This window comes from Aulostomus chinensis, chromosome 13 (assembly GCF_037954235.1).
Source record: "Aulostomus chinensis isolate RoL2024-O1b breed Wild chromosome 13, RoL_Achi_v1.0, whole genome shotgun sequence".
Lineage (NCBI taxonomy): Eukaryota > Metazoa > Chordata > Actinopteri > Syngnathiformes > Aulostomidae > Aulostomus > Aulostomus chinensis.
The window spans coordinates 6,326,603-6,350,845 of record NC_141332.1 but is presented as its reverse complement, the minus strand read 5'-3'; the positions used below and the strand labels follow the sequence as shown (position 1 = coordinate 6,350,845).

General features: G+C 46.3%; 1 protein-coding gene across 8 annotated transcripts in view; it reads right to left on the bottom strand.

The window, feature by feature from the left end:
• The window catches only part of LOC147250680 (mitogen-activated protein kinase kinase kinase kinase 4), a 68,303-nt gene extending 52,331 nt beyond the window's left edge, over window positions 1-15,972 (bottom strand). For 6 of the 8 annotated variants that reach the window (XR_015119101.1, XM_086222834.1, XM_086222837.1 and 3 more), the window contains exons 1-3: window positions 15,616-15,753; window positions 12,597-12,662; window positions 12,378-12,507 (exon numbers count right to left, since the gene is read on the bottom strand). Coding sequence is in view for 7 of the 8 variants with exons in the window: in XM_086222834.1 (XP_086078960.1) it covers window positions 12,378-12,507; window positions 12,597-12,622 (156 nt within the window). In the remaining variant the exon portion in view is untranslated. Of the gene's footprint in view, window positions 1-12,377; window positions 12,508-12,596; window positions 12,663-15,615 lie in introns of all 8 variants that reach the window. The other 2 variants (XM_086222840.1, XM_086222836.1) reach the window with 2 other exon arrangements.
• Window positions 15,973-24,243: the final 8,271 nt, after the last annotated feature.

Sequence of the window (24,243 nt, the reverse complement as noted above, 5' to 3'; positions counted from 1 at the left end):
GGAAGTGGACAAATCAGAGAAACCAGCTCACTACAACTCTCTGTCTCTCTCTCTATTTTCTACCCATCCGTCTTGTTTCTCTCCTGTTGTCACAATATTGGAACCTTGATACCACAGGGAAAATTGAGGCCATAAGCATTTTAGATTCTTCCTAAAAATCAAACATACCAGGACTTTAACATGAGCAAGAGGGCACTTTGCTTTATTTGGCTGGTAACTTAGAGTGGTGTGATTAAAAGTCTTAACAGTGGCGTCCTAAAGACACCACACTTACTACGTATGCTACATTTGGTCAACAATCGGCTGCATTCGCATATTTGCTTGACGTTACCTGCTGAAGTCACAGTTCTATTTCCTGGTCCTGAGGAACTGAAGGAATCATGAGACAAACACTCTTTCCGCTCTTAAATTTATCCACTGACCTGCTGGTGTGTCATCATCTTCGCTGTGACACCTGCCCTCCCAGCAACATTCCTTTTGTACATGTTGTGTCATAACCAATGGCATCACCTAAATACAGCGGCGACACCTTATCTTGCTTCCTCCACTTCACACTAAGTGGGTCTCTTATGAGCATTTGATTAACTAGGAGCTTGAAACGCATTCACTGAGTAAGTTCTGTCGTAGTGAACATGAACGTCACATGACGACTGTTTCAATTTACAGGGTCTCGCTGGTTTCCCCATAACACACAAAAAACCTGGCTGCTATCAACAGACACAGGTGGACCGGCCAGGAGACCAAAATATTCCTCCGTCTCATCCATGAAAAATAATATGCATAATAATGTGTACATGGCCAACTACTACTACTGACTACTTTATTTCCTCTTCTACCTTGTGTTGCAGTCATTTTAGGGTACATTGTCTTCACCGCCGTCTTCTGATAAACTGGCATAGTTTATCTGCATCCGCATGCGTTTTTCGCAAACTTTGAAAAGATTCACGTCCTTCACTCTGACACTGAAACCAGGCTACAGACACGATGTGATGCTTGCTGTAGTCAAGCATCTCATAACACACACACACACACACACACACACACACACACACACACACACACACACACACACACACACACACACACACACACACACCATCTCCTGCTATGACAGGGTTCATCCTTCCTGGCTTTACCTGATGTGCTTGTTACAAATCTTTCATGTATGGTTTTAAAACTCACACTGAACAAGTAGATCTTTTTAGGATGTAAACCAAAGCTCAGGATTCCTGTGTTCACGCTGAAGGCTGGTGGGCACCTGTAGACCAACCAGGATACAGGCGATTGTCAATAAAGCTCTGTTGGAAAGCTCTAAAGGAGCTGTTCTGTGCCTTGAGGATGAAAAGGACGAAAAATTGGCTGAAACTGAATGACTGGCTGTTTAAGCGGAGGTTTTATGACTTTAAGCAGTTGTGGAAACCAGTGCTTCTCCATCTGGATGGAAGACACAGCAAACAGGCGTGCATGCTGGGCCACAGCTGGCCATCCATGCTCTTAAGACGTGGCGTGTTGTCAAAGCAGTTTTAGCCGTCTGCCTCCTAGCATGATGAAAAAAAGCCATTGAAGTTGACACGTCATCTTGTGACTCTGGTTCCAGTGTGTGAGAGCACGACATGGCCCACCAACGTTCCTGGCATGTCTAAAGCTCCTTTCACACTGCACCAAAAACACGGGTGAACTCTGAAAGGGTCGACTCTGCATTTCGACCCGCGTCCACCGACCCTCCAAGCGACCCGGGTGTTTAACGGCTTTGCTCGCCTCACCTGCAGTGTGAAAAAGGCAACTCGCGTTGTCTCAAGTTTCCCACGACCTTCCTGTTGCATTCTGATTTTGTCACTGAGCCGCCTGTCAGGCTGTCATTGTGGAAGCTCCGGAAAAATAAAAAAATGGGGCTGTGAGAGCTGCTGACTCATGTCTCAATAAAGTTTGGGCCTCTGCCATGAGATCAGTCTCCTGTTGATGTCCCCAGACGCCACTCCACTCCTGTTGTTCTAACAGTTCCATGAGGATGATCTCAGGTGAGTTCATCTCTGCTGGGGAACTCCCACCAACCGGGAACCCTGACGTGAAGTGAGCAGGCGCCACCGAGTTGATAAACAACTTGTACCGCCATCTTCACATCACAACCGTATGGGACACCCCGGCGCACTTTTATGTGTCATGAGAATGTTGTCAGCACGATGACGTACGAGAGAGAAAAACACAGGCACGCAGCCTCACAGCGGGAGCTCAGACCCGCGTCTGCTGGAAGCCTGAATGCGCCCTGATGCCGAGCAAACGCGGGTACAAAAACCTGCTTTGACCCGCATGTTTCAGTGTGAGAGGGGTGTAAGGTTCATTTGGGCAATGGGGGGCCAGTCAGGACCAGCTGATCAGCTGATACTAAACTTAGAGAAAGCACCAGCTATCGATCATTTAAAATAAAAATTAACTTTCTATCTTTGGTGCTTTTTATCCCTCTCTTATTAATGTAATGTGATGATGTGCTGACCTGCCAAGGGAAAAAGTGTTGATGTACATTGTCCCTTTTAAATAAACAAATAAATAAAATACTACTCAGGATCAGCCCTCATGACCCCCATCACACTGCAAAGCAAACAACAACCGATGAAGCTGAAATCGGCCCAACAATCAAGTAAGTCTGCAAACGGGCTCCGATCGAAGAGAACGTGCACAGCTTACGACACAGGAGGTTCTCAGCAGGCAGGAAGCTTCCGCTCTCACTGATGTTGATGCCGTTCTAGAGAGTGTTTTAAGACAAGTGTGCAATGAAAAAATACCGTCCTGCCTGAAATTTCAAATGGTCAAATTGATGCAAACTGATTTAGATTTTGAATCTAGAATCTAAAACGTGTGACCTGTAAGTGGGACATTCATGAGTAATCAGCACAAAAAGCTTGAGGCCTCATGGGAGGCAGGTTTCCCCTTCTGTCTAGTTTTCAACCATCTCTCCCTCTTCCTTCCTCCTTTCTCTTCGCCTCTCTGCCTTTCACCTCTACCTTCCTTCCTTTACCCTGATTCACTCTCTCACTTCGTTCTCTCTCTCGTCCGCCCCACACACCTTTGTGCTCTTCATAGTCTTCTTATCTCAACTATTTTTCTCATATAGCTCCTCCATGCAGGAAGACAGCACCCCAACACTACATCGGATTATATTTCCTTGTGTCTCGCTGTGTTTTCTCTCTGCCCACCCTTTCTCCACTCTAGAAGGAAAACATTATGTTAAATGATATTCTCCATGTCAGTTATGCAAATTATAATCATCTGTTTTTTGATGCAGTGTAGCCCTGAGCCGTATGCACAGTATGATGGAAACTGAGTGACAGCCAAACTTTCCTACAAACCTGTCCACATATGTGAAAACTACCAAGAACACAAAATACAAAAAAACGCCCTGTTCGTTGCTCTGAATCTTCTTTGCATTCAGTCAGCAGATTAGAAAACATAAGTAAGATATGAATGATGGGATGTGCGTCACAATAAGGGAAGTGAAAATACTGAAACCAGAAAGATCTGAGGAAGTTAAATGCTTCACTTCAGGGTTACAATACAGCCACCTGGTGTGGCTGTGCTCAGGCCTGCATGTTTCGCTACTGAGGCAAACGTGAGACGTACATCAACCGTGCAATTAGCATGATTAGGATGGTCAAACTGCATGTTCAAGACATGTTGTACTTGCTTTACATTTGTTACACTATTATTCTACCAAGAAACTCAAGTAGCTGGAAAAATTCTAAACATGAGAGAGCAAAATAATCCAGAAAATATTTTATCCTGAAACATCTAATATCAGCTGTACTTAAAGCAGTGAAGAGTTGCATCAGCAGTGACTGTGGAGCTGTGCTTTAGTCTCAGTGGACTCACCATCCCTCACACACACACACACACACACACACACACACACACACACACACACACACACACACACACACACACAAAGGGCGTTTCCCTGTTTGCAAAAGGAACTTCCCTTCCCTGCAAGCCACTTCTGTAGAGAGAGAAAGAGAGAGACAGCATGTATGTGTGTGTAATGATGACTAGATGGTGAGTGAGAGGAGCATGCAAAGTGTGTGCCTGATGCGTACATCATGATGATGTAGTGGTATGTACAATACTGAGTATCTAGCAAATGAGCGTGTTTGTTTGAGAAGCTGTTAAAACGACGACTGTGTGTACTGCAAAGATAAATGGGATCTAAAGCCACTTATGAACATCCTTTAGTTGTAGACATATCCATGCTAACATGCTAATGTCTAGCAGAATGGATCAAATCTAAACATAACAACTGTGAGTGACTATCATTGCTGCATGTAATACATCTTTGAACGCGTGCGTTCTGCTTCCATTGCACACAAATACTTTTGCTATTGAGGGCTTGTGTTTGGGGCAGTTAGACAGCAGTGAGCAATGCTGAATAAATGCTGAGTGCTGAAGGACCAGAGATGAGAGTCTGAGACTGTCATGAGGCTCCGTCACGTCTCTGTTCCTAGAATCCTTTTTCAGTGGCTCACAAGTTTTACCTCCCTTTACACCGTATGACCCTACCCTCAGTTTTAGCTTCCATCGTTGGAATGAGTTACTCCCAGTGTGTGGAGACACAGGCCTTCCAACTGAGAACATTAGTGTGGGATTTACTCTCAGTGCAAGCAGATGATGAATATTGGTGGGCATTAATGTTACTACCAGGGCTGGAAATGTATTTGGTGCCAAAGACATTGAAACAAACTATCAACTGTTAGCTGGTGATTCTTTTAATAAATAGGTGTTAGAAAAAACACTAAACTTCCATTGTTGATGTATATTTCAGCTTCTTTAATGTGAGACTGTATCCCTGTGAGGCTATTCGCATAAACAAACCATGAGCAACAGCTTCCTGGTTGTAGCGACAGGCCTAGCTAGCATGGGGAGCGGCGAGGAATGTTTGCTATGGTCACTGCAAATGGTTCCTCATCAACAACACCACCACATAACTAAATCATCCAGCAGGGATAAGCATGAGATTTACTCAAATTCATTATGGGACATCTAGACACCTTAGCACTCCCAGCTAGTGGCAACCGCTAAGGTTAGCATGCCCTTCTGGTTACGTGATCTTTCAGGTTTGCTGTGATTATGGACATCAATAACAGACTGTTTCTTTTCATCTCATTACAAACTGCAGCTCCAAAGTTGAGAGTCGTACCAGGGAACAGTCGAGTGTCTTTTAAATTGAATGTTTAACACTTATTTAACACTTAATGGAAAGGACTGATATATCTGTCTTGGCACTGTTTGCTCTGATTTCTAGATCGGCGTGTACTCTGCTCTGCCTGAATCCTTTAGAGAAGTCTCTGTTCTGCCCTAACCCCATCTCTGTCTTGTAATTCTGCATTTGGGTCTTATGGTGCCCTGACAGCACGATCTGACCGAGAATGGACTCAGCAGAATTTCTTCATCTTCGCTCACTTGTGGACTAGCAAGGTGCCCTTCCCACTCACCAGGAGATGGCCACTCTGACCCAGCACCTGCAGGCAATCTTCAACAGTGTGGATCAGCTTGCTAATCAGCTCTGCCGCTTCCAGCCAAGCAGCTTCACCACCAACACTGTCACCAGACCCTCTCTCGCCATAACCAAGCAGTGAACCATGTCTGCCTCCCCCCAGTCACTATAGTGGGGGTTCTGGCCTTTGCTGTTCCTTTTTTGTCACAATGCTTGCTAGAGTTTGAATTACAACCCTCCACCTTCCCATCTGATCGCTCCAGAGTTGCTTATATTGTCACTCTTTTAAATGGGAGTTTGGGAGGCTAAGTCACCTGTCTGTGCATCCTTTGGTAGTTTTACTCACGAAATGAAGAAGGTGTTCGGCAGATCCATCAGTGGCAGAGAAGCAGAACGGGTCCTGTTACAAACATGTCAAGGGAGGAAGTCAGTCAACAGACTTTTTGAAAGTATTAATGATGAGTTCGCCACTAGTAAAATCCCCACCACATTAGACTCTCTCACTGATCTAGCCCTTCGAGTTGACACCAGGATGACACAGAGACAGAGGGAGAGGCTAGTCAGGCATCTTCAGCCTTCTCCCCACAGATCGCCTGCAGCTGCAAAGCCATTTCCAAGCCCCCTGGACCCTGAGCCCATGCAGATGGACTGGATCCATCTATCTCAGGAGGAACAACAGTGGCACATTGTCTCACTTTCTTGCTTTTACTGTGGTCAGCCTGGTCACTTCATCGCTTCCTGTCTGTTAAAAGACAATGCTCGCCAGTTGGTCAGGAGTTATTGCTGAGCAACCTACCCTTCTCCAAATCTTCTGCCAGATGTGCCCTACCAACCGCCATCTTGCAGTGGAGAGACCAGCGACTGGAGGTTGCTGTGCTGCTGGGCTTGAGTGCAGATGAAAGCATGATGGACACAACACTGGTCAGGCAACTGGGCATCCGTACCCAGGAACTACCCAAGGTCAGGAAAGCCAACACCCCCAATGGCCAAACCCTTACTGATACAAGATATCTTACTGAACTTGTCACTCTGCTGATTTCTGGCAATCACTGTGACAAGATCTCTCTGCATTTAATAGACACTCCATAGGTGAGTAAGCCCTGACTGCAGTGTGCAGATCAAGGAGTGGGTCAACATGGGTGGAGCTAAAAGTTTGACTCCGCACACTTGCCGCAACCATTCAGAACCTAAGCCTAAACCTAACCTCTGTTCATCTGATGCCTAACCCTAACCATTTGGATCCTAAACCTAACCTCTCTTGATCCAATGCCTGAACCTAACCATTTGGAACCGCAGAGTTAAAAGTTTAGCCCCGTCCACATTTAGGACCCTAAACCTAACCTCTCTCAAAATCGAATGCCTAAACCTAACTATTCAGAACCGCGGAGTCAAATATTTAGCCCCACCCACATTTAGCACAACTCTGATCTGTATACTGCAGTCAGGTACACTTGCCCCAGGTTCCAATTGTATTGGGTTACCCCTGGTTTTCATACACAACCCTCACATTGACTGGTCTACTAACACCATTTTGGGATGGAGCACCCTCTGTTTGTCGCAATGTCTCTTGTCAGTCTTATCACCAGCTCGCATCACGGAACCCTAGAAGGAATTTCCTGACCTGTCTGCAGTGCCCCCCTGAATATCTGGACCTTAAACCCGTGTTCAGTAAGTTCCATGCCACTTCCCTTCCTCCTCACTGGCCATATGATTGCACAATTGAGCTTCTGCCAGGAAGGGTAGGCTGTACTTTCTCTCATCCTGCAAAATAAGGGCTACGAACAAGTACATTGGCGATGCATTGTCTGCAGGCATTTTCCGACTATCCTCTTCTCCAGCAGGTGCTGGCTTCTTCTTTGTCAAGAAGAGGGACAAGTCCCTCTGCCCTTGTATTGATTAACGAGGTCTTGATGACGTCACTAGAATGAACCGGTACCCTTTACCACTAATCACCTCTGCTTTTGAGAACTTAGAGGGAGTTTCCAATCTCTCTAAACTGGACCTACGTAATGCATACCACCTAGTGTGCATTTGGGAGGGAGCACAATGGAAGACGGGCTTCAACACCCCAAGCGGGCACTGTGAGTACCAGGTACTGCATGTGTTTTGGTTTGACAAACGCCCCCGCTGTTTTCCAGACTCTTGTCAATGATGTGTTGCGGGACATGGTGAACAAGTTTGTCAACATGTATCTGGATGATATTCTGATTTTCTAAAGGTCCTCACAGGAGCATGTGCAACATGTGAGGCAGGTTCTGCAATGGCTACTGGAGAATTGCAAATTCCACAGGGACGGTTCCTTTTTTGGGTTTCATTGTGTCTACGGGCAAACTGGAGATGGATGCCCCCAAGGTCAAGGCAGTGATATAGTGGCCCCGACCCACCACCTGGAAGGAACTCCAGAGATTAGTGGGGTTTGCATATTTCGTAGTTACAGCTCTGTTGCTTCTCCGTTAATCACACTTACCTTTCCCAAGGTTCCCTTTTTCTGGTCTGCTGCTGCAGAGGAGGATTTTGGTAATCTCAAAAGAGCCCTGACTTCTGCTCCCATCCTCGTCCTCATTTGAGCCCTTCCTCCAGTTCCATGTTGACATGGATGCTTCTGATGTGGGGGTGGGGGCAATCCTGTCACAGCACTTTCCAAGGATGGAAAATCGCATCTTTGTGCTTTTTTTCTCACTGTCTGTCCCCCACCGTGAGGATCTATGACATAGGTAATCAGGAGTTACTGGCAGTTAAGATGGTGTTGGAGGAGTGGAGACATTGGCTTGAGCGGTCAGAGAAGCCATTCTTGGTTTGGACGGGCCACAAGAACCTTGAGTACATCAAGACAGCCAAGTGTCTCAATTACAGGCAAGCCAGGTGGGCACTCTTTCTCTCACGCTTTGTTTTCACCCACTTGTACTGTCCAGGTTCCAAGAATGTGAAGCCAGATGCCTTATCACACTGTTTTGCCAAGGAGAGAGAGTCTTCTGAACCTGATATGATCCTGCCCTGTCAATGTCTTATTGCTACTGCCCGGTTTTCTGATGAAAAAAGAGGTTTTGGAAGCCCATTACCATCACCTGTCCCCAGGTAAAGAACCTCGGGGATGGTGATTGGCCCACAGGTCCTCCAGTGGGCTCATGCATCCAGATTCTCCTGGCCAGATTCACATTGGGTAATCGCCGCCAGATGTTTTGGTGTCCCCGCATGCAGAGTGATGTAATGGAGTGTGTGGCGCGCCGAAACAACTGTGCCGAAGGGAGGACATCCAACCATCCCCCTGCTGGACTAATTCAACCATTACCCATTCCTCATCGTCCCTGGCCACATATAGCCACTGCCAGCCTCTCAGACTCAGAGGGTAACAAAGAGATACTGACCATTGTTGATCGTTTTCCAAGTCTGTACATTACATCCCACTGCCCAAACTACCCACTGCGAAGGAAACTGCCCAGCTACTTGTTCAAGATGTTTTCCAATTACATGGTCTGCCAACGTCTGTGGTCTCAGGTAGGGGGCCTCAATTCACCACTCAATTTTGGAAGGCCTTTTGCATGCTTATGGGAGCATCAGTTGATCTGTCATCAGGCTTTCATCCTCAAACTCATGGTCAGACAGTGAGGCCCAATCAGCACCTGGAGACCGCCCTCCGCTGCATGGTCAGCCAAAATCCATCCTCCTGGAGTCAGGTTCTTCCATGGATCAAGTTTGCTCACAACTGATTGCCTGTCAGATCTACAGGGCTCTTCCCATTTCAAATCTGATTTGGGTATCAAACCCCACTGTTCCTCTCGCAAGAGGTGGAGGTTTTTGTTCACAGATGTTGCAGGATTTGGCGACAAGCCCGTGCTTAACTTCTGCATTCTTCAGTCCATCAAAAGGAACAGGCGGACTGCCACTGTTCTGCTGCTCCCTGCTACCAGAAAGGACACATTTATTTTGAATGTAAAACTAACACAAACTTTCCAGAGTGGAGTGTGTCTGTTAAAGGTCTGTCCACCAGCCTGGCAACACAGGTCTAGCTTGAGGGCTAATCCCAGTCAATCCAAGCAGATAGTGAGTGAAACACAGGAACATAGCTTGGTTCTGCAGGCCAGTTTATGTGGTGTCACCAGAGAAGAAAGCTTCATTGAACATGAGTCTCAAGATGCTCAACGCCTCTCTTTCTCTTTATCTTTCTCTCTCACTCACACACACACACACACACACACACACACACACACACACACACACACACACACACACACACACACACACACACACACACAGGTACTCAGGGACTTGGACCTGATGCTGCAATGTTCCACAGGCTGTTATAGTCCAGTATCTCCAGTGACTATGCTCCCTTTTCTACTATGGAAACAAGAACAAGTAGAGTTGTAGTAGAACAAGTACGTTGGCCTAATACTGACTTGGTACCAAAGTACAGGGTTTTGTTATTCTAATTCTCAGAAGGCAAAATAAAGTATTGACTCTGAGAGCACTCACTGGCCTACGTTCATGAATTATTTTTGTGCTCAAATTTCTTCCTACCAACTTTAGCCCTCAACTTAGTCTTACAGACATGACACAACCATCATGGCTATTTGTAACTCCTTGCTACAACATCAATGTGTACCTCTTGCAATATTAAAGCCTTTGCCAGCCTGGGTGATTGACAGTTACAAGCAGTACATGATCGATGAAAGGAGGACAGGATACAAATATCTGTTCAGCTTTCATTCCTGTCTGTAAGACTGAATTGGGGGCTGAATAAGAATCTGAGGTGTGTAAGAACAATTTTTTTCACAAGAACAGTTCATGAACCAGACCCACTGTGTTTATTATTAAAGTCATGTCAAATATCCTAAATCTACAAAAAAACAACAACAAACAAACATGAATGGAACAATCGGCAAACAGTTGAATTTAATTTGAGTGTGAAAGCACGAGTAGAAAATCCCAACAAGGAGACCTCTGAGTCAGAGAGTCACACAACTAAACAGCTTTTTCAATGATTTGTCACCTACTTCGCCTTGTTCATGGTGGTTTTACGGGACAAACATCAGAAACATTGTGGTTAGACACACAGAGTAAGACTATGAATCATTCATCCTCATTTTTAGGTTCTTACTTTTAAAGGAATTGATGAAAGTGAGTCAAAGATGAAATCTGTCATTTTTTATAGAAGCAGCAGTGCATGAGCCGACACAGGCCTCACTGTCCCATGCTTCTTTTGCAACATTTCCTCTTTCAGGAAACCAAGTCACATTTGAGGCACACACCCACCCACTGTCCCTCTCACACACACTTTTGAGAACTCTCCTTGGACTTATTCATTCTTTAACCGTGAGCTTTAAACTTCAACCTCCATTCATACACCAACCTTAAGGCAGTACAACCACACCATCGCCGCTTACGCCCACAAGTGCCAGACAGATTAGATGCAAAGCACCTCCGAAGTGAGAGAGCGAGCATCAAAGCAGAGAAGCTCTGTGACTGTGTGATAGAAAAAGTGACCTCCCAAATATGTCGTGTGCTGCAGGAACAATGTCTCTCCTCCTCACTCCTGAATTCTTCTGTTATTCTTTTTTTGTTAAGGTCGTTTCAGTTCACACCTTTTCTTAGCCCCACGCCAGGATGGGGGGCCTGTCGTGGGATTATTGCAACCCTTGTACGTCTCACTAAGACAATCACCACGGGGTCAGGAGGTTTCAGATTTTGACGTTACAACTGAAGAACAGTGTTGTAAAAGGCGGTTGTCTTTCAACAATGGGATCCTCAGTGGAGTGCTAAGGCTAAAACCCAAGAACTGCATTCCACAAAATGCAGCATGCCTCACATTTTCAAATCGAAGAGGACAAAATACATCTCGCTGAGTCATGGGAGTCGAATCGCAGTTGTAGAGGGGAGTGAACGCACAGTGAGTTCCATGATGCTGATGAAATTACCTCTGCAATCTTTTCATTTTCACATCATCTATCATTCAGTCGAAAGCAAGATTATGGTAGCAGGACGTCAACGGTAGTAAGAAGTCACAGCAAAACTGCATACTGACAGCAATTTTTTTTTTTTTTCCAGTGTCAGCAGCTGTACTGCTTATCTATGCTAAATGGTCCAATCAAGGTGAGTGTCTTGGTTCGTGTGCGGTGCCTCATTCGTTGATATGAAAGTTGCTCGGTGGCACATGAAACCAAAAAAGTTGACTTGAGGGGTAGGTGATGACTGCACCTTCACTTTTAGGTGAACTGTCCCTTTAAGAAAGCATCTTTTCTTTTTCTGCTTGATACAAATTCCTACAAATATCAGACTGCAAACATTTTGATAGAATTACCAATGACATTGCAACTCAAATCACAACATCAGCAAACAGATTAGATCATTTTTCCTCCTTCGTCTTCCTCCCCTCTCGGTGGACTGGGTGCTACAGAGACTTATTATCAACTCCTGAGACATGAGGTGATAGAGCATCACAGGGTGCTCCTTCAATTCGGTAGCTCTAAAAACAAATATACTTTCATTTCTTCTTATTCTGTTGACAAGTTTAGTTTAATTAAATGTTTTAAACGAAAACCCTTTCGTATAGCCCCTATAAATGAAGCACAAAAATCTTTATCTTTCCACATAAGGGTGTCATCAAAGGGGCTGCGAACCTCTGCACCGCTTCATCCCCGCTGAGGGGCCGCTGCTGAAGCTCCATGTAAGGTGAGCACAGTAAGAGGTTGTAGCACAGCAAGAGGTTGTAGCACAGCAAGAGGTTGTAGCACAGGAGAGGTGTTTTCAGGCTTTCACCCGCTGCACCAGGCTAAATAAGACCTGAAACAGCAAACCTGTCACATACAAAGAGATGTTGCGATGTAGATGTGAGCAAATCCAGGATTTTAAAAAGATGGTAATTCTGTAGGAGGATTTCACACATCTTTCCCAAACTTACCGGAAGTTGCTTAAGAAAATTGACCAGAAGTGACGAAACTGCAGCAGCTGCGTACGCATGGCGACTGGCGTCAAACCAGAACTGGCAGATTCTATGGTGAAACTTACTGCCAAGCTTAATGTATGTGAGCCTTTTTCAAGAGGAAACATGACAAATGTGGTCCTGTCAGCGCCAGAGTTTGCAGCTGTGTTGACGTAAAAACAGAGTTGACCTACTCACCTTGTACACTTGACCGTAGGTTCCATTGCCTACCACCTCCACTAACTCAAAGATACCAGCAGGATCCTGCAGAAAACATGGAGAGAGACAGAAACAGAAGAAAGAAGGAGATATTTTAAAACGCAGAAGCTGACTGAGGAGCGCAAATCTGCGCAGAAGCCACGGAGCTAGAAAACTACATATTTAAAAAAATAATGTCAGTGAAACAGGTCACTAATCTGTTAAACACATCTCCTCGACAGAACAGTAGTTGGGACAAATGGGAAGGACAATGCAGTGCTGCTGCACTGGGATTTTCTCCCCTCCGCATTTCAAAAAAGGCAGAGTCCACACATCAACAAAGAAACGAGTGATGGGGAGAAATTATAGAATGGAGAGAATCACAAATATTGACAGTTTTGATGGATTTTTTTTTGTTTTGTCGGTCTGTTTTTTTGTTTTCTGTCATGGAGCGCAGAGTCTGGGAACATCTCCTGTGTTATGAAGTCATCAGCATCATTCCAGAATTCCAGAATAAAAGAGAGCAGGTTTCAGGATGTGATTCACTGAAAGAGCACTTTGTATCCATGTCCCTCTTCAATTTTTGCAAAAAAATGCTTCACTGGATAAAATCTAAGAATCGACTTGAATGAGACCTCGTCTACCAGCTTTGTTGGCAGGAACTTTAGCGCTACAGACCAAGCCTTCCAAGCTACATTGCTCACAGAACTTCCTCCAGTCAGACGTTGCTGAAGGAACAGAGACCGGGTCATCCTGAAACAAAGCCGATTCTGGAATTTCTTCCTTTATTAGAGGAGGAACAAATCTTCCCTAACGGAGACTGGGTTGGTCAGGGGCAACAACGACAGGAGCCAAGGGAACCAGTAGTCCTGAACGGGGCGCACATACCAAGTGAAGCAGCATCAGAACTACAGAGAACACCTTTGGGTACAGGTGTTTTACATCTGGCGAGAAACTCGGAGTCTTTATACAGCAGCCCAGCTGACTCACCAGTGTGACACCGCTGTTGAACCATTCATCACAAAATAATGACTTGTTCTGGCATGAAATAAGAGAAGTTGTGTTGCACGCCAGCGCCCACGCCAGGAGGAGTTGTTGGTGAGAACTGGAGCGTTTGAACGGGATTTGGGAGATATTACAATGACACCGCACAATGGCTCACGGGCCACTGAAATACCAAAAAACATGATGAGAGGTGACGTTCCGGACAGAAGTCGGGTTCTTGAGGCATTTTATTTTGAAGGTATTGTTGAGGGAAGCCTCTAACATCTCGTCCACTGTGGTTTTATGCATTTAAAACTGCAGATTTTCAGATAAAGGGAGTCTAGTTCTTCCATGAGAAGCTGTACGACATCCGTCAGCAGATTTACACGGTGAAGCATCAGCCTTCAGTGACTGGGCAGCGCAGGTTTGACCAGACAAACCTTCCCCCAGTCAGCTAAGCTCTGCCCCTCAAAGACAAGTCTCTTTGTTACCAGAGGTTTAGAACCTTTTGTGTTCCTTCAATAATCGAACCAAAGTTTAAGGAACATCTGGATTTTCTATGTTTGGGAATTTGAATACTGAGAAGTGTAACAGAGCACCTGACAGGAGCATTAAAATCAAGATTTCTGTTCAGTCGTACACTGCCGACGCCTCACACTTATTAGGATTGAGGGAGAGCCCGGATGCCTCGGAGGAAGATGGGATCGTGCTCTAGGGAACCAAAGGCTTTATAAAAGTCTAGAAACAGGAGTGAAACTGTTGCCTTGAACCAAATCCCAACAATCCAGTAGGTCGAGGATTACGCGTATCCTGTTGGAAACAAGTCTGTTTTGCGTGAAGCCTGAGTGACATTGGTCGATGACGGTGTCTGAACCACACCTCCCTCGTTTAGCGAGCATAACTTCGTAGTCATTGCTCAATAAGGAGATTGGCAGCAGCCGTCCAGAGTGAGGGCATCTTTCTGAGTTCAGGGGTCAGGGTGATGGGACCCCGACCTGGCGTAGGGGGTGGTGAACGTCTGCTTGCAGCAAAGACCTCTTTTAAGAATGGAGCCCAACTTGTTGAATGTTGTGCTAGGATGGGGACTGAGGAAGCGGTCAGAGCTGCAGAGTTCAAATATCACCCCTCCCCAGGCGTGTGAGGAACACCGTCACTACGAAAGAGTCAGGACCAGCAAGTCACACAAGCACCCCCCAAAACCAGCTTCACACCCCTGCTCGGAAATGAACGGGGCTGAAACCTCAACGTGCCATTTTTATGTGAGTCCAAACTACAGATGTCCCTGAAGAAGCCTTTGGTTTCAGACTTGATGCGCTCCAACTTCCCACAGGTCACCAGGTGTGAATCCTGCCTGGAAGCGGCCAAGTAACACAAAGCTGATAACTTGTTGGCACGAAACAACTTTCCTCAACAGCAACTTAAAGATAAAAGGTGACGATAAGATGAGGAGCAGAGGAGGAGAGGAGCAGAGGAGAAGAGGAGCAGAGGAGGAGAGGAGAAGCATAGCTGAGGAGGAGAGGAGAAGAGGAGCAGAGGAGAAGCATAGCTGAGGAGGAGAGGAGAAGAGGAGCAGAGGAGAAGAATAGCTGAGGAGAAGAGGAGCTGAGGAGCAGAGGAGGAGAGGAGCAGAGGAGGAGAGGAGAAGAGGAGCAGAGGAGGAGAGGAGCTGAGGAGCAGAGGAGAAGAGGAGCTGAGGAGCAGAGGAGGAGAGGAGCAGAGGAGGAGAGGAGAAGAGGAGCTGAGGAGCAGAGGAGGAGAGGAGCTGAGGAGCAGAGGAGGAGAGGAGAAGAGGAGCTGAGGAGCAGAGGAGGAGAGGAGAAGAGGAGCAGAGGAGGAGAGGAGCACAGGAGCTGAGGAGAAGAGGAGCTGAGGAGCTGAGGAGGAGAGGAGAAGAAGAGCAGAGGAGAAGAGGAGCTGGCTGCTGGGTGAAGTTACTACTGAAATCCACCGTGGAGTTCGGAGCAACACCCAGCGCGTCAGACAGTGTTTATCCAAACATCTGAACGTCGGACGCGGCCAGCGCGCCCGCACTCACCCGCAGGGCAGCGAGGTCGATGCTGTCCAGACTTCGGGTCGTGTTTTCTCTCGACATCGCCGTCAGTAACGTTGGGAGCGGGTCGGTGCTGGTCGCCGAGTCATGGACGCTCAGACTTTCACCTCTACAAACTAACGGATTTGCCTCGTCTCGTATCCATTCTGAAGTTTAGCTAGCACTGCTAACACGAACACACACAGACACGATTTCCGGGTGTCCTTTCAGAATAAGAGCCGATACTAGGACACCCTGTTGAACCGCCGGCGTTAAACACAGCTGAACTTGTATTGTTGTCTTAATGAGGCCTCGACATGTACGTCTTGAACTCGTGTATTTCTTCATTTCATGATGGCGTCTTTCGTTGTTGAAGTTCGTTTTGCATGACCGAAGCCTCACTGTTGCTACTTTTGATTCTGAAAGCAACTGGTGCTTCCAGTTGCTTTCTTGCCGTTCCATTGACGACAACTTGCTCCTGAAGTTACTTTTGAGGAGTGCCACCGAAAATTTGACATCCAGTAAACCCCAGATAAATAAGAAGTGCTTTGAACAATGTCAGTGGAGAACTTGCGGCAAAAGGGCAGCTCACAAAACAAAAGAACGCGTAAACTAACCACAGAATTAGATATGATTCGATGTCCTCATGCTAGAGTAAAAACCATGCATTTTATTTAGTCCATGATTTTATGTTGATTCATTGTGTTCTTTTAAAAAAGGAAATAACACAAAGAGTTTCCTAGTCCTGAAGGGAAGGAAGCAAAAAGAATAAAAGTCTCACTCATTTTCCCTTTCTTTTCTGTTCTTTTTTTTTCCAATTTTCAATCAATTAACAAAAATTATAAAATAAATAAATAGAATAGCTGCAGGTCCACACAGCCACTGACATTCTTTAGTTGTTGTTTTTTGCAATGGCAATGGCCTCTGAAGTGATGAATTTAAATAAAACATCTTACACGCGTGCACATGCACAAGGCAAGGATTTAAACAAGTTTTAGTTCATCCAACTTGTTTTAACAACTTTTATGGTTGTGCAGTCCTGTAGATTTAAAAAAAATCTCACTATAAACATATCCACATTACAGATGGATATTTAATTAATCACAGAGAAAAATCTTTGAGACAAATGTGTCCTTTAACAGCATAAATTTTGACTGAGTCATGGTATGAATATCTATTATTGATGGCTCTTCTCCCACAGGTAGGAAGGCAGGGAGGGAGGACGTCAAGGTAGTGAGGTGGGTAGGTAGCTAGCTAGTTAGGTGGGTAGGTAGGTAGATGGTAGGTAGCTAGCTAGTTAGGTGGGCAGGTAGGTAGTTAGATGGGTAGGTAGCTAGCTAGTTAGGTGGGTAGGTAGGTAGGTAGTTAGATGGTAAGTAGCTAGTTAAGTGGGTAGGTAGGTAGGTAGATGGTAGGTAGGTAGCTAGCTAGTTAGGTGGGTAGGTAGGTAGTTAGCTAGCTAGTTAGGTGGGTAGGTAGGTAGTTAGATGGTAGGTAGCTAGCTAGTTAGGTGGGTAGCTAGCTAGCTAGGTAGTTTGGAGGTGGGTAGACAACTAGTTAGGTAGGATGGTAGGTAGCTAGTTAGGTGGGTGGGTAGTTAGCTAGTTAGGTCAGTGGGTAGGTGGGTGGGTAAGTAGCTAGTTAGGTGGGAAGGTAGGTGAGTCAGTAGATTAGGTGGGCAGGTAGCTGAGTAGGTAGATAGGTGGGTAGGTAAGGGGTAGGGAGGTAGGTAGCTCGTTAGGCTGGTAGGTAAGTGGGTTGGTAGTGTTGAAGTACGCCGACTTCACCGGGTCCGTTGATGAGAAGAGATCAACCGGAGTCGTCTGCTTTCGACAAATCAACACTTTATTTCACACCACAAAGCAGACACAGATCTATCTGGAGACCCCACTACATGCACCTTGAGAGTGCAGCAGAGAGTCTGAATAAGATATTAACAGACAGTGAATATATGCTTGAAGCCACACCTTTTTTGCATATGTAATTTTACACTCATGCATATCACACTTCTTGACAAGTACTCCTGCCTCCTGTACAGTCAGGTCGTCTTGTCCCATTATTCTTGTCATTCAGCCTTGACAGTTCAGGTGCAACTAGCAGCCTGCACAACTTAATACAAACAATCATGTCATGTACTTATACACAATCAACTCCTGATATGGTAGTGACATGTGAACAGAACATGATCAACAGCTCATCATCTCAAAGTTGGTAGCTAGTTAGGTGGGTGGGTAGGTAGTTTGGTGTGTAGGTGGGTAGGTAGGTAGTTTGGTGGGTAGGTAGGTAGGTTGGTAGGTAAGTGGGTGGGTAGGTAGTTAGGTGGGTGGGTAGGTCGATGAGTTTCTAATTTAACAGAACATGTTAAATGAAATCAAAATCTGCAACGAAACAACTACCTTCAAGTGTTGTGTTTAATGAGATGAATGACAACACCTCTGATGCTGCGTGGATTTTAATCAGAGCTACGATCAAAGGAAACGTTATAAACAGACCTCGACGTTCACGTCTCCAGTTCACAGTCAGCGCGGTGGAATAAGAGCCATTATGTGGTAGGACACTTCCACTGTGTGTTGTGTGTGTGTGTGTGTGTGTGTGTGTGTGTGGGGGGGGGGGGGTCACAATTCTAGAGTTCTGTGTGTGTCAGCCAGAGTGTAGGGGAATGACAGAACGATGGCCAGTGACTCTCTTGCTCCCTCTGCATGTGTGTGTCGTGAGTGTGTGTGGGGGAGGCTGTGAGTGAGTATTTGGAGTGTGTGTGAGTGCAGTTTGTGAGTGTCGCGGTGAAGAATGCGCTCTCTGTGGTCTTACACAGTGGCCCTGTTCACACCAGGGTCAGCTGCCTACACACACTCACACACACACACATATATACACACAGACACACACACAGACACACACACACACACACACACACGCTGCCTCTGGACTCCTATCAATGTCAATATGACAACATTCTCTGAAACAATTGAATAAGAAACATTCCAAAAGAAATCGTCTGCCATCGTTGAGAGAGTGGCGTGACCCTCCAGCCAGCCAAAACATAAGATAGCTGACATTCCACGAAGCAAACCACCTCCTGAGGACACTGTCATTCAAGCAGTCTCTCACACACACACACACACACACACACACACACACACACACACACACACACACACACACACACGGTCTTACACAGCAGTGACTGTGAAACAGGACTGCTTGGCCCCTTGGATATAAAACTTTACTCTAATGTTCTTCATCTTGGACACCATAGTGAAAGGAGAAGCAGCTGGAACCGAACCCACCTCAGAACCTCAGCGAGGCAGGTCCAGTCCTCCACCTGCCAAAATGAAAAACAAGGATTCCCTGGTGCTGGGTGACCTGGAGTGGGACAAAAATTAAGAGACCATGTTGATTATCATATTGAGAATTAAGTAGAAGTGCCATTCTAAACAAACCCTTGCGTTCTGTAGGTTCTGTTCATCATCCTCATGGCCCGCTAATTGTATCCATCACCAGCATGCTGGTCGCGGGCCGTACAGCACCGCCGATTCCTTCACAACCCTCAGGACATCCTGGCTCACATAGAGCAGAGGGATGTGCTGAGGTGCTGCACCTCTGTTGTCTCGTGGCTCAACACAAGTTTCCATCCAGCTGCTGCGGGCCATTATTGGCTTGGCGATCAGTGACTTCAGGGCGGGATGGAGTGTCATTGCAGGACTGTCTATCCTGTCCATCCTGAGAATGCGATCGGCCTTCGGACACTCACGTCATCTGGAGCTGTTGGTCAGTCACTTGTCACCGTGTCTGATACTGTTACACTCTTAGAATGTCAGCACCGAGAACAAACCTCTGTTGGTTTCAACATCACATTTGCATTCAGAGTATTTTGATGCAAAATGAAAAGGCAACAAGATGACAGTGTTTTAGACTTTGTTCATCAGTTTGTTGTTGGCATGTAAAAAAAAATATTTGTTTGTAGTTTAGATGTAAAATTGTTCTCCATCCATCCATCATCCATCCATCATCCATCCATCCCTCCATCCATCCATCTATCCATCCATCCCTCCATCTTCCCCCTCTTCTCCTGTTCAGGGTGGTGGGGGTGGAGCCTATCCCAGCAGCCTTCCCCCTGGACAGGTCACCAGTCCATGGCAGGGCCAACACATAGAGACAGACAACCATTGGCTCTCCCAGCCACGCCTACGGTCAATTTAGAGTCTGGATTAACCTGGTCCCTCTTGATGTCTTTGGACTGTGGAGGAAGCTGGAGTACCAGAGAGAACCCAGCAGGAACAGGGAGAACATGGAGACTCACACAGAAAGACCCCGTGCTGCAGCTGGGGCTCCACCCACAACCTTCTTGCTGAGGGGCCACAGTGAGGATCCTTGCTCCACCGGGCCGCCTGAAATTGTTCTCTTTATATGCAATTCATGTTGTTTAGAATGAAGATTTGCTTCTGACGGATGAAGCATGTTCTGTGTTTGGTTTTCACGTGTAGCTTCTGGCTCAGTTCAGAGATTTTGTTTCAGCAACAGTAAAAAGTCTTTGTGTCTTTGTGTTCCAGGCTCATGTTCTGATGACATTCTAAGTGGCGGGCCACCCAGGAGCCGCCAAGTGCCGAGCGCATGCCGCCATGCCCGGTGCTCTTCAGTCTCCTGTGCAACATGATTCTGATCCAAGAACAGTTTGATGATGTGTACTCATAAGATAGCAAATATTTCCTGCTGGTTTGAGTCGTGGTTGGATGCTGGTTTGGCTCGCTCATAATTCCAGGCTAGTGTTTTCAGACTTTCACATTCCTCCGCACGGCCTTGATCTGTCAGAGGGGGCGCCTGTGAACAACCCAAGAATCTGAGCTTCACTGTAAATGTGCTCAGTTGGATTCTGCCTCCTCAGTAAAGGCGAAGCACAGCTCACAAATCAGGTTGTTCAGACGTGATGAGTGGAGGGAGACGCAGATGGAGTTGGCCATTATGGGAACTGTTCCCTTTATGACCTCTGACCTTTCAAAAAATATAATATAGAACAACAAGAAAGCCCTATCTGTTGAACCATTACTGTTTCATCAAGACTTTACCCTAAAATCTGTTGGGTTTATTTATGGGGATCCATGGATCACCTTCAGTCAGCCTATCAGCAAATAAGATGTCCAAGGCTTATGTGTTGATGTGAACCAGGTCAAAAACAACAAGCAAGCCAGTCCATTGGTATCAGCTACTGGCCAAAACACTGGTGTTGACATGGCCCAGTCGTCTGAGAACTGGGACGTCTCTCAGTTTTGATGTTGTGAAGATCTTCTTTTGTCACCTCAGTGTGTGGGCACCCACAACAAACATCTGGAAAAGCTTTGGAACAGAGGAGGAAGCGGACAGAGGACAAGACGTAAATATGGAGTCCCAATCATGTCCTCAGTCACTCTTAGATATTGATGAACTGTTATTTCAGTGCATCACTGAGTGACACATGAAGTTTATGAAGAGAAAAGAAGGTGATATCATCAGTAAGACAAACATGTCACATGAGTAAGATATAGGACAGGAAATAATGGTGAAAAAAGTGAGAAGAAGAAGAAGAAGAGGTCATGTTTGGACCTGGTCAGTCACATGGCTGAGTCATTCTGTGGCAATATGGAGGCGCGTCAACACGCTGCTGCAGCGTCTTCCTCACAGTCAAAAGCAAAAAACAAACTGGGACTCCTTCTATTCTACTGATTCGTTGCTAAAAGAGATGCAAACTTTATTAGCAACAGTGTCACCCACAGGATCATTCTGACACACTGCAGCCTCCCCTCTCCCTACTGCATCCACACGGGGGCACTGTTGTTCATTTTAATAAGTCACCCTTGTCACGGCCGTTGTTCCACTTCACGTTACAGACTCAAGTTCCATGAAAGCAGTCGCATCAGGACGCAGCTTTTATTAGACGGCATGAAGCCCCAACACCAGAAACTCTCAGTATGATTAGAATGAGACTCAAATCCGTGGCAAGAACGTTTTCAATTGCATGTGCAAACTACAAGTGCGCACCAGTCAGTCAGCCTGTTGCAGCTATTATGGGTCTTACAATGCAGATGAAAGAAGGAAGAAAGGAGTGGGAAACAGATGTCAGGTTATCAGTCTCTTGAGTCTGCAAATTAAAGCACACTTCCTATAAATCCACTGTAACAACAACATCCATACAACAGCTATGATTTCCCATAAAGACGAGCCAAGAAACAGCTGTTTGTCCTCGGGAGTCAGGAAGACTAATAATATCTCTGTCTATCTCTCTCTCTCTTTCTCCTTTAATGTAAGACAGACGTTTAACCGTTCAATCCAGGAAGCACATGAAAAATTCAACAGGACACTTTTGTGTTTCGTCACAACATGAAAAGAACACGTGCCTTCCTGTCAAGTCACACAGATAAACCCAGAGCTGCTGTGGCTTCCTCAATGACGCTCTGGGTGGCTCCTTCCAGAGCAGCCCCTCCTTCCTTCAGCGAAGAGCTTTTCTCATCTCCAGTCCTTTACATGCAGGAAAGTTCTGTCAGGGAAGCCTCGTGTTTGACAATGAGGAAGCTTTTTATTCATCACCAGGCTTTTATGAGCAACTGGATAAAATAATGAAAGAAAGAATCATTACTGACAAACCTGTCACTTGTAGATCTGATACATTTGTCAGAGGAATAATTGGGGAGTGGCAAATATTCTGCCTGACAAAAATGTCAATGCCTTTTTTAAAGGGACATTTTTAGATGCCTGAACAAGCGTGCGCTGGACCATCACATCTACCCAGTGCGGTCAAACCTTGTTTACATCTGGAGGATGGCGTCAGCGGCCTGTTAGCCTCAGGGGCGGTCACAGTGTGTTTAATCTGAATTCCTGGACATTAAATGTTCATCTGCAGGGAATGATTGATGATTGATGAATGCATTCAATTAATTCTCTATGGAGAGACCACGCCTCCCCTTGTGGATCTCATATGGAGATTTGACATTTACATGAAGCTAATTTGATTCCATCCATCATCCCTCCATCCCTCCATGTTCCCCCTCTTCTCCTGTTCAGGGTGGTGGGGGTGGAGCCTATCCCAGCAGCCTTCCCCCTGGACAGGTCACCAGTCCATGGCAGGACCAACACATAGAGACAGACAACCATTGGCTCTCCCAGCCACACCTACGGTCAATTTAGAGTCTGGATTAACCTGGTCCCTCTTGATGTCTTTGGACTGTGGAGGAAGCTGGAGTACCAGAGAGAACCCAGCAGGAACAGGGAGAACATGGAGACTCACCCAGAAAGACCCCATGCTGCAGCCGGGGCTCCACCCACAACCTTCTTGCTAGGGGCCACAGGTAGGACCACTGCTCCACCTGACAACCCTAATTAGGTTCTTCTTTTGGCAAATAAGTCCGTTCAACATGAAATGAGCAGCTCGGCTCATTGTAAAAATGATCAGACGAGGCAGCACTGCTGCTCTCCACCCGTTGATGCGTCGCCCCAACAGAAACAAAACTCCGTGTGCTGTTTAGCAGTGAAGTAGATCATTTGTCCCCTAGCTGCCATGTTGGAAACACACTGAAGACTGAAAGAAGTGTAAATGCAGTAACCAGAAGTACAGAGCTCTCATTGTGCGATGCACAAGCTACAATATGGATCCACGATTTCCACGCGACAACAATCAGCTTTGTGCCTTTTCTGCTTTTCTATGATGACATTTGTAGTCTGTTAGCAACTGCTGCTTTGAAGACAAGTAAATGCTTTGAAATCAGAGCAATAAAATCTGCCGTGTTTTATTTTGTGGAGCACAATGTTAATTTATGTCAAGCTGCTGTGCTAACTTACAGTCAGTTTTGTGTGCATGTAAAATGCAGCAGGGACCACCAGTGGCATGGAGGCTGTGGTGCTGGGCTGGCTGGAGAGCATCACGGGTTCTCCTGACGCCTGGACTAGAGAAATGACAGGAATCATCAGAAAGAAGTCTGGAGGAGATCTGTGTAGTGAGATGTGTCACTGACTCGTGCCACTTCACCTGAAGGACATGTTCATCAGAAGTCACCCCCCTGCAAGTGCAACACTGGCAAATGTCACTGTTTTCAAGATGAGTGTTGCATGGACGTCAGCCAATTCTCAGAATGCACATTAGCTGACAGTGTTAATTTACATTCTGCACCAACGTCAGGTGGAGTCTCAGGTGGAACCTTAGGTGGAGCGTCAGGTGGAGCCTCAGGTGGAGCCTCCGTTGGAGCGTCAGGTGGAGCATCAGGTGGAGCCTCAGGTGGAGCCTCAGGTGGAGCCTCCGTTGGAGCGTCAGGTGGAGCCTCAGATGGAGCCTCATTTGGAGCCTCAGGTTGAGTGTCAGGTGGAGCCTCAGATGGAGCCTCATTTGGAGCATCAGGTGGAGCGTCAGTTGGAGCCTCAGATGGAACCTCAGTTGGAGCCTCAGATGGAACCTTAGTTGGAGCCTCAGGTGGAGCCTCAGATGGAACCTTAGTTGGAGCCTCAGATGGAACCTTAGTTGGAGCCTCAGGTGGAGCCTCAGATGGAGCCTCATATGGAGCCTCAGGTGGAGCCTCAGTTGGAGCCTCAGGTGGAGCCTCAGATGGAGCCTCATTTGGAGCATCAGGTGGAGCGTCAGTTGGAGCCTCAGATGGAACCTCAGTTGGAGCCTCA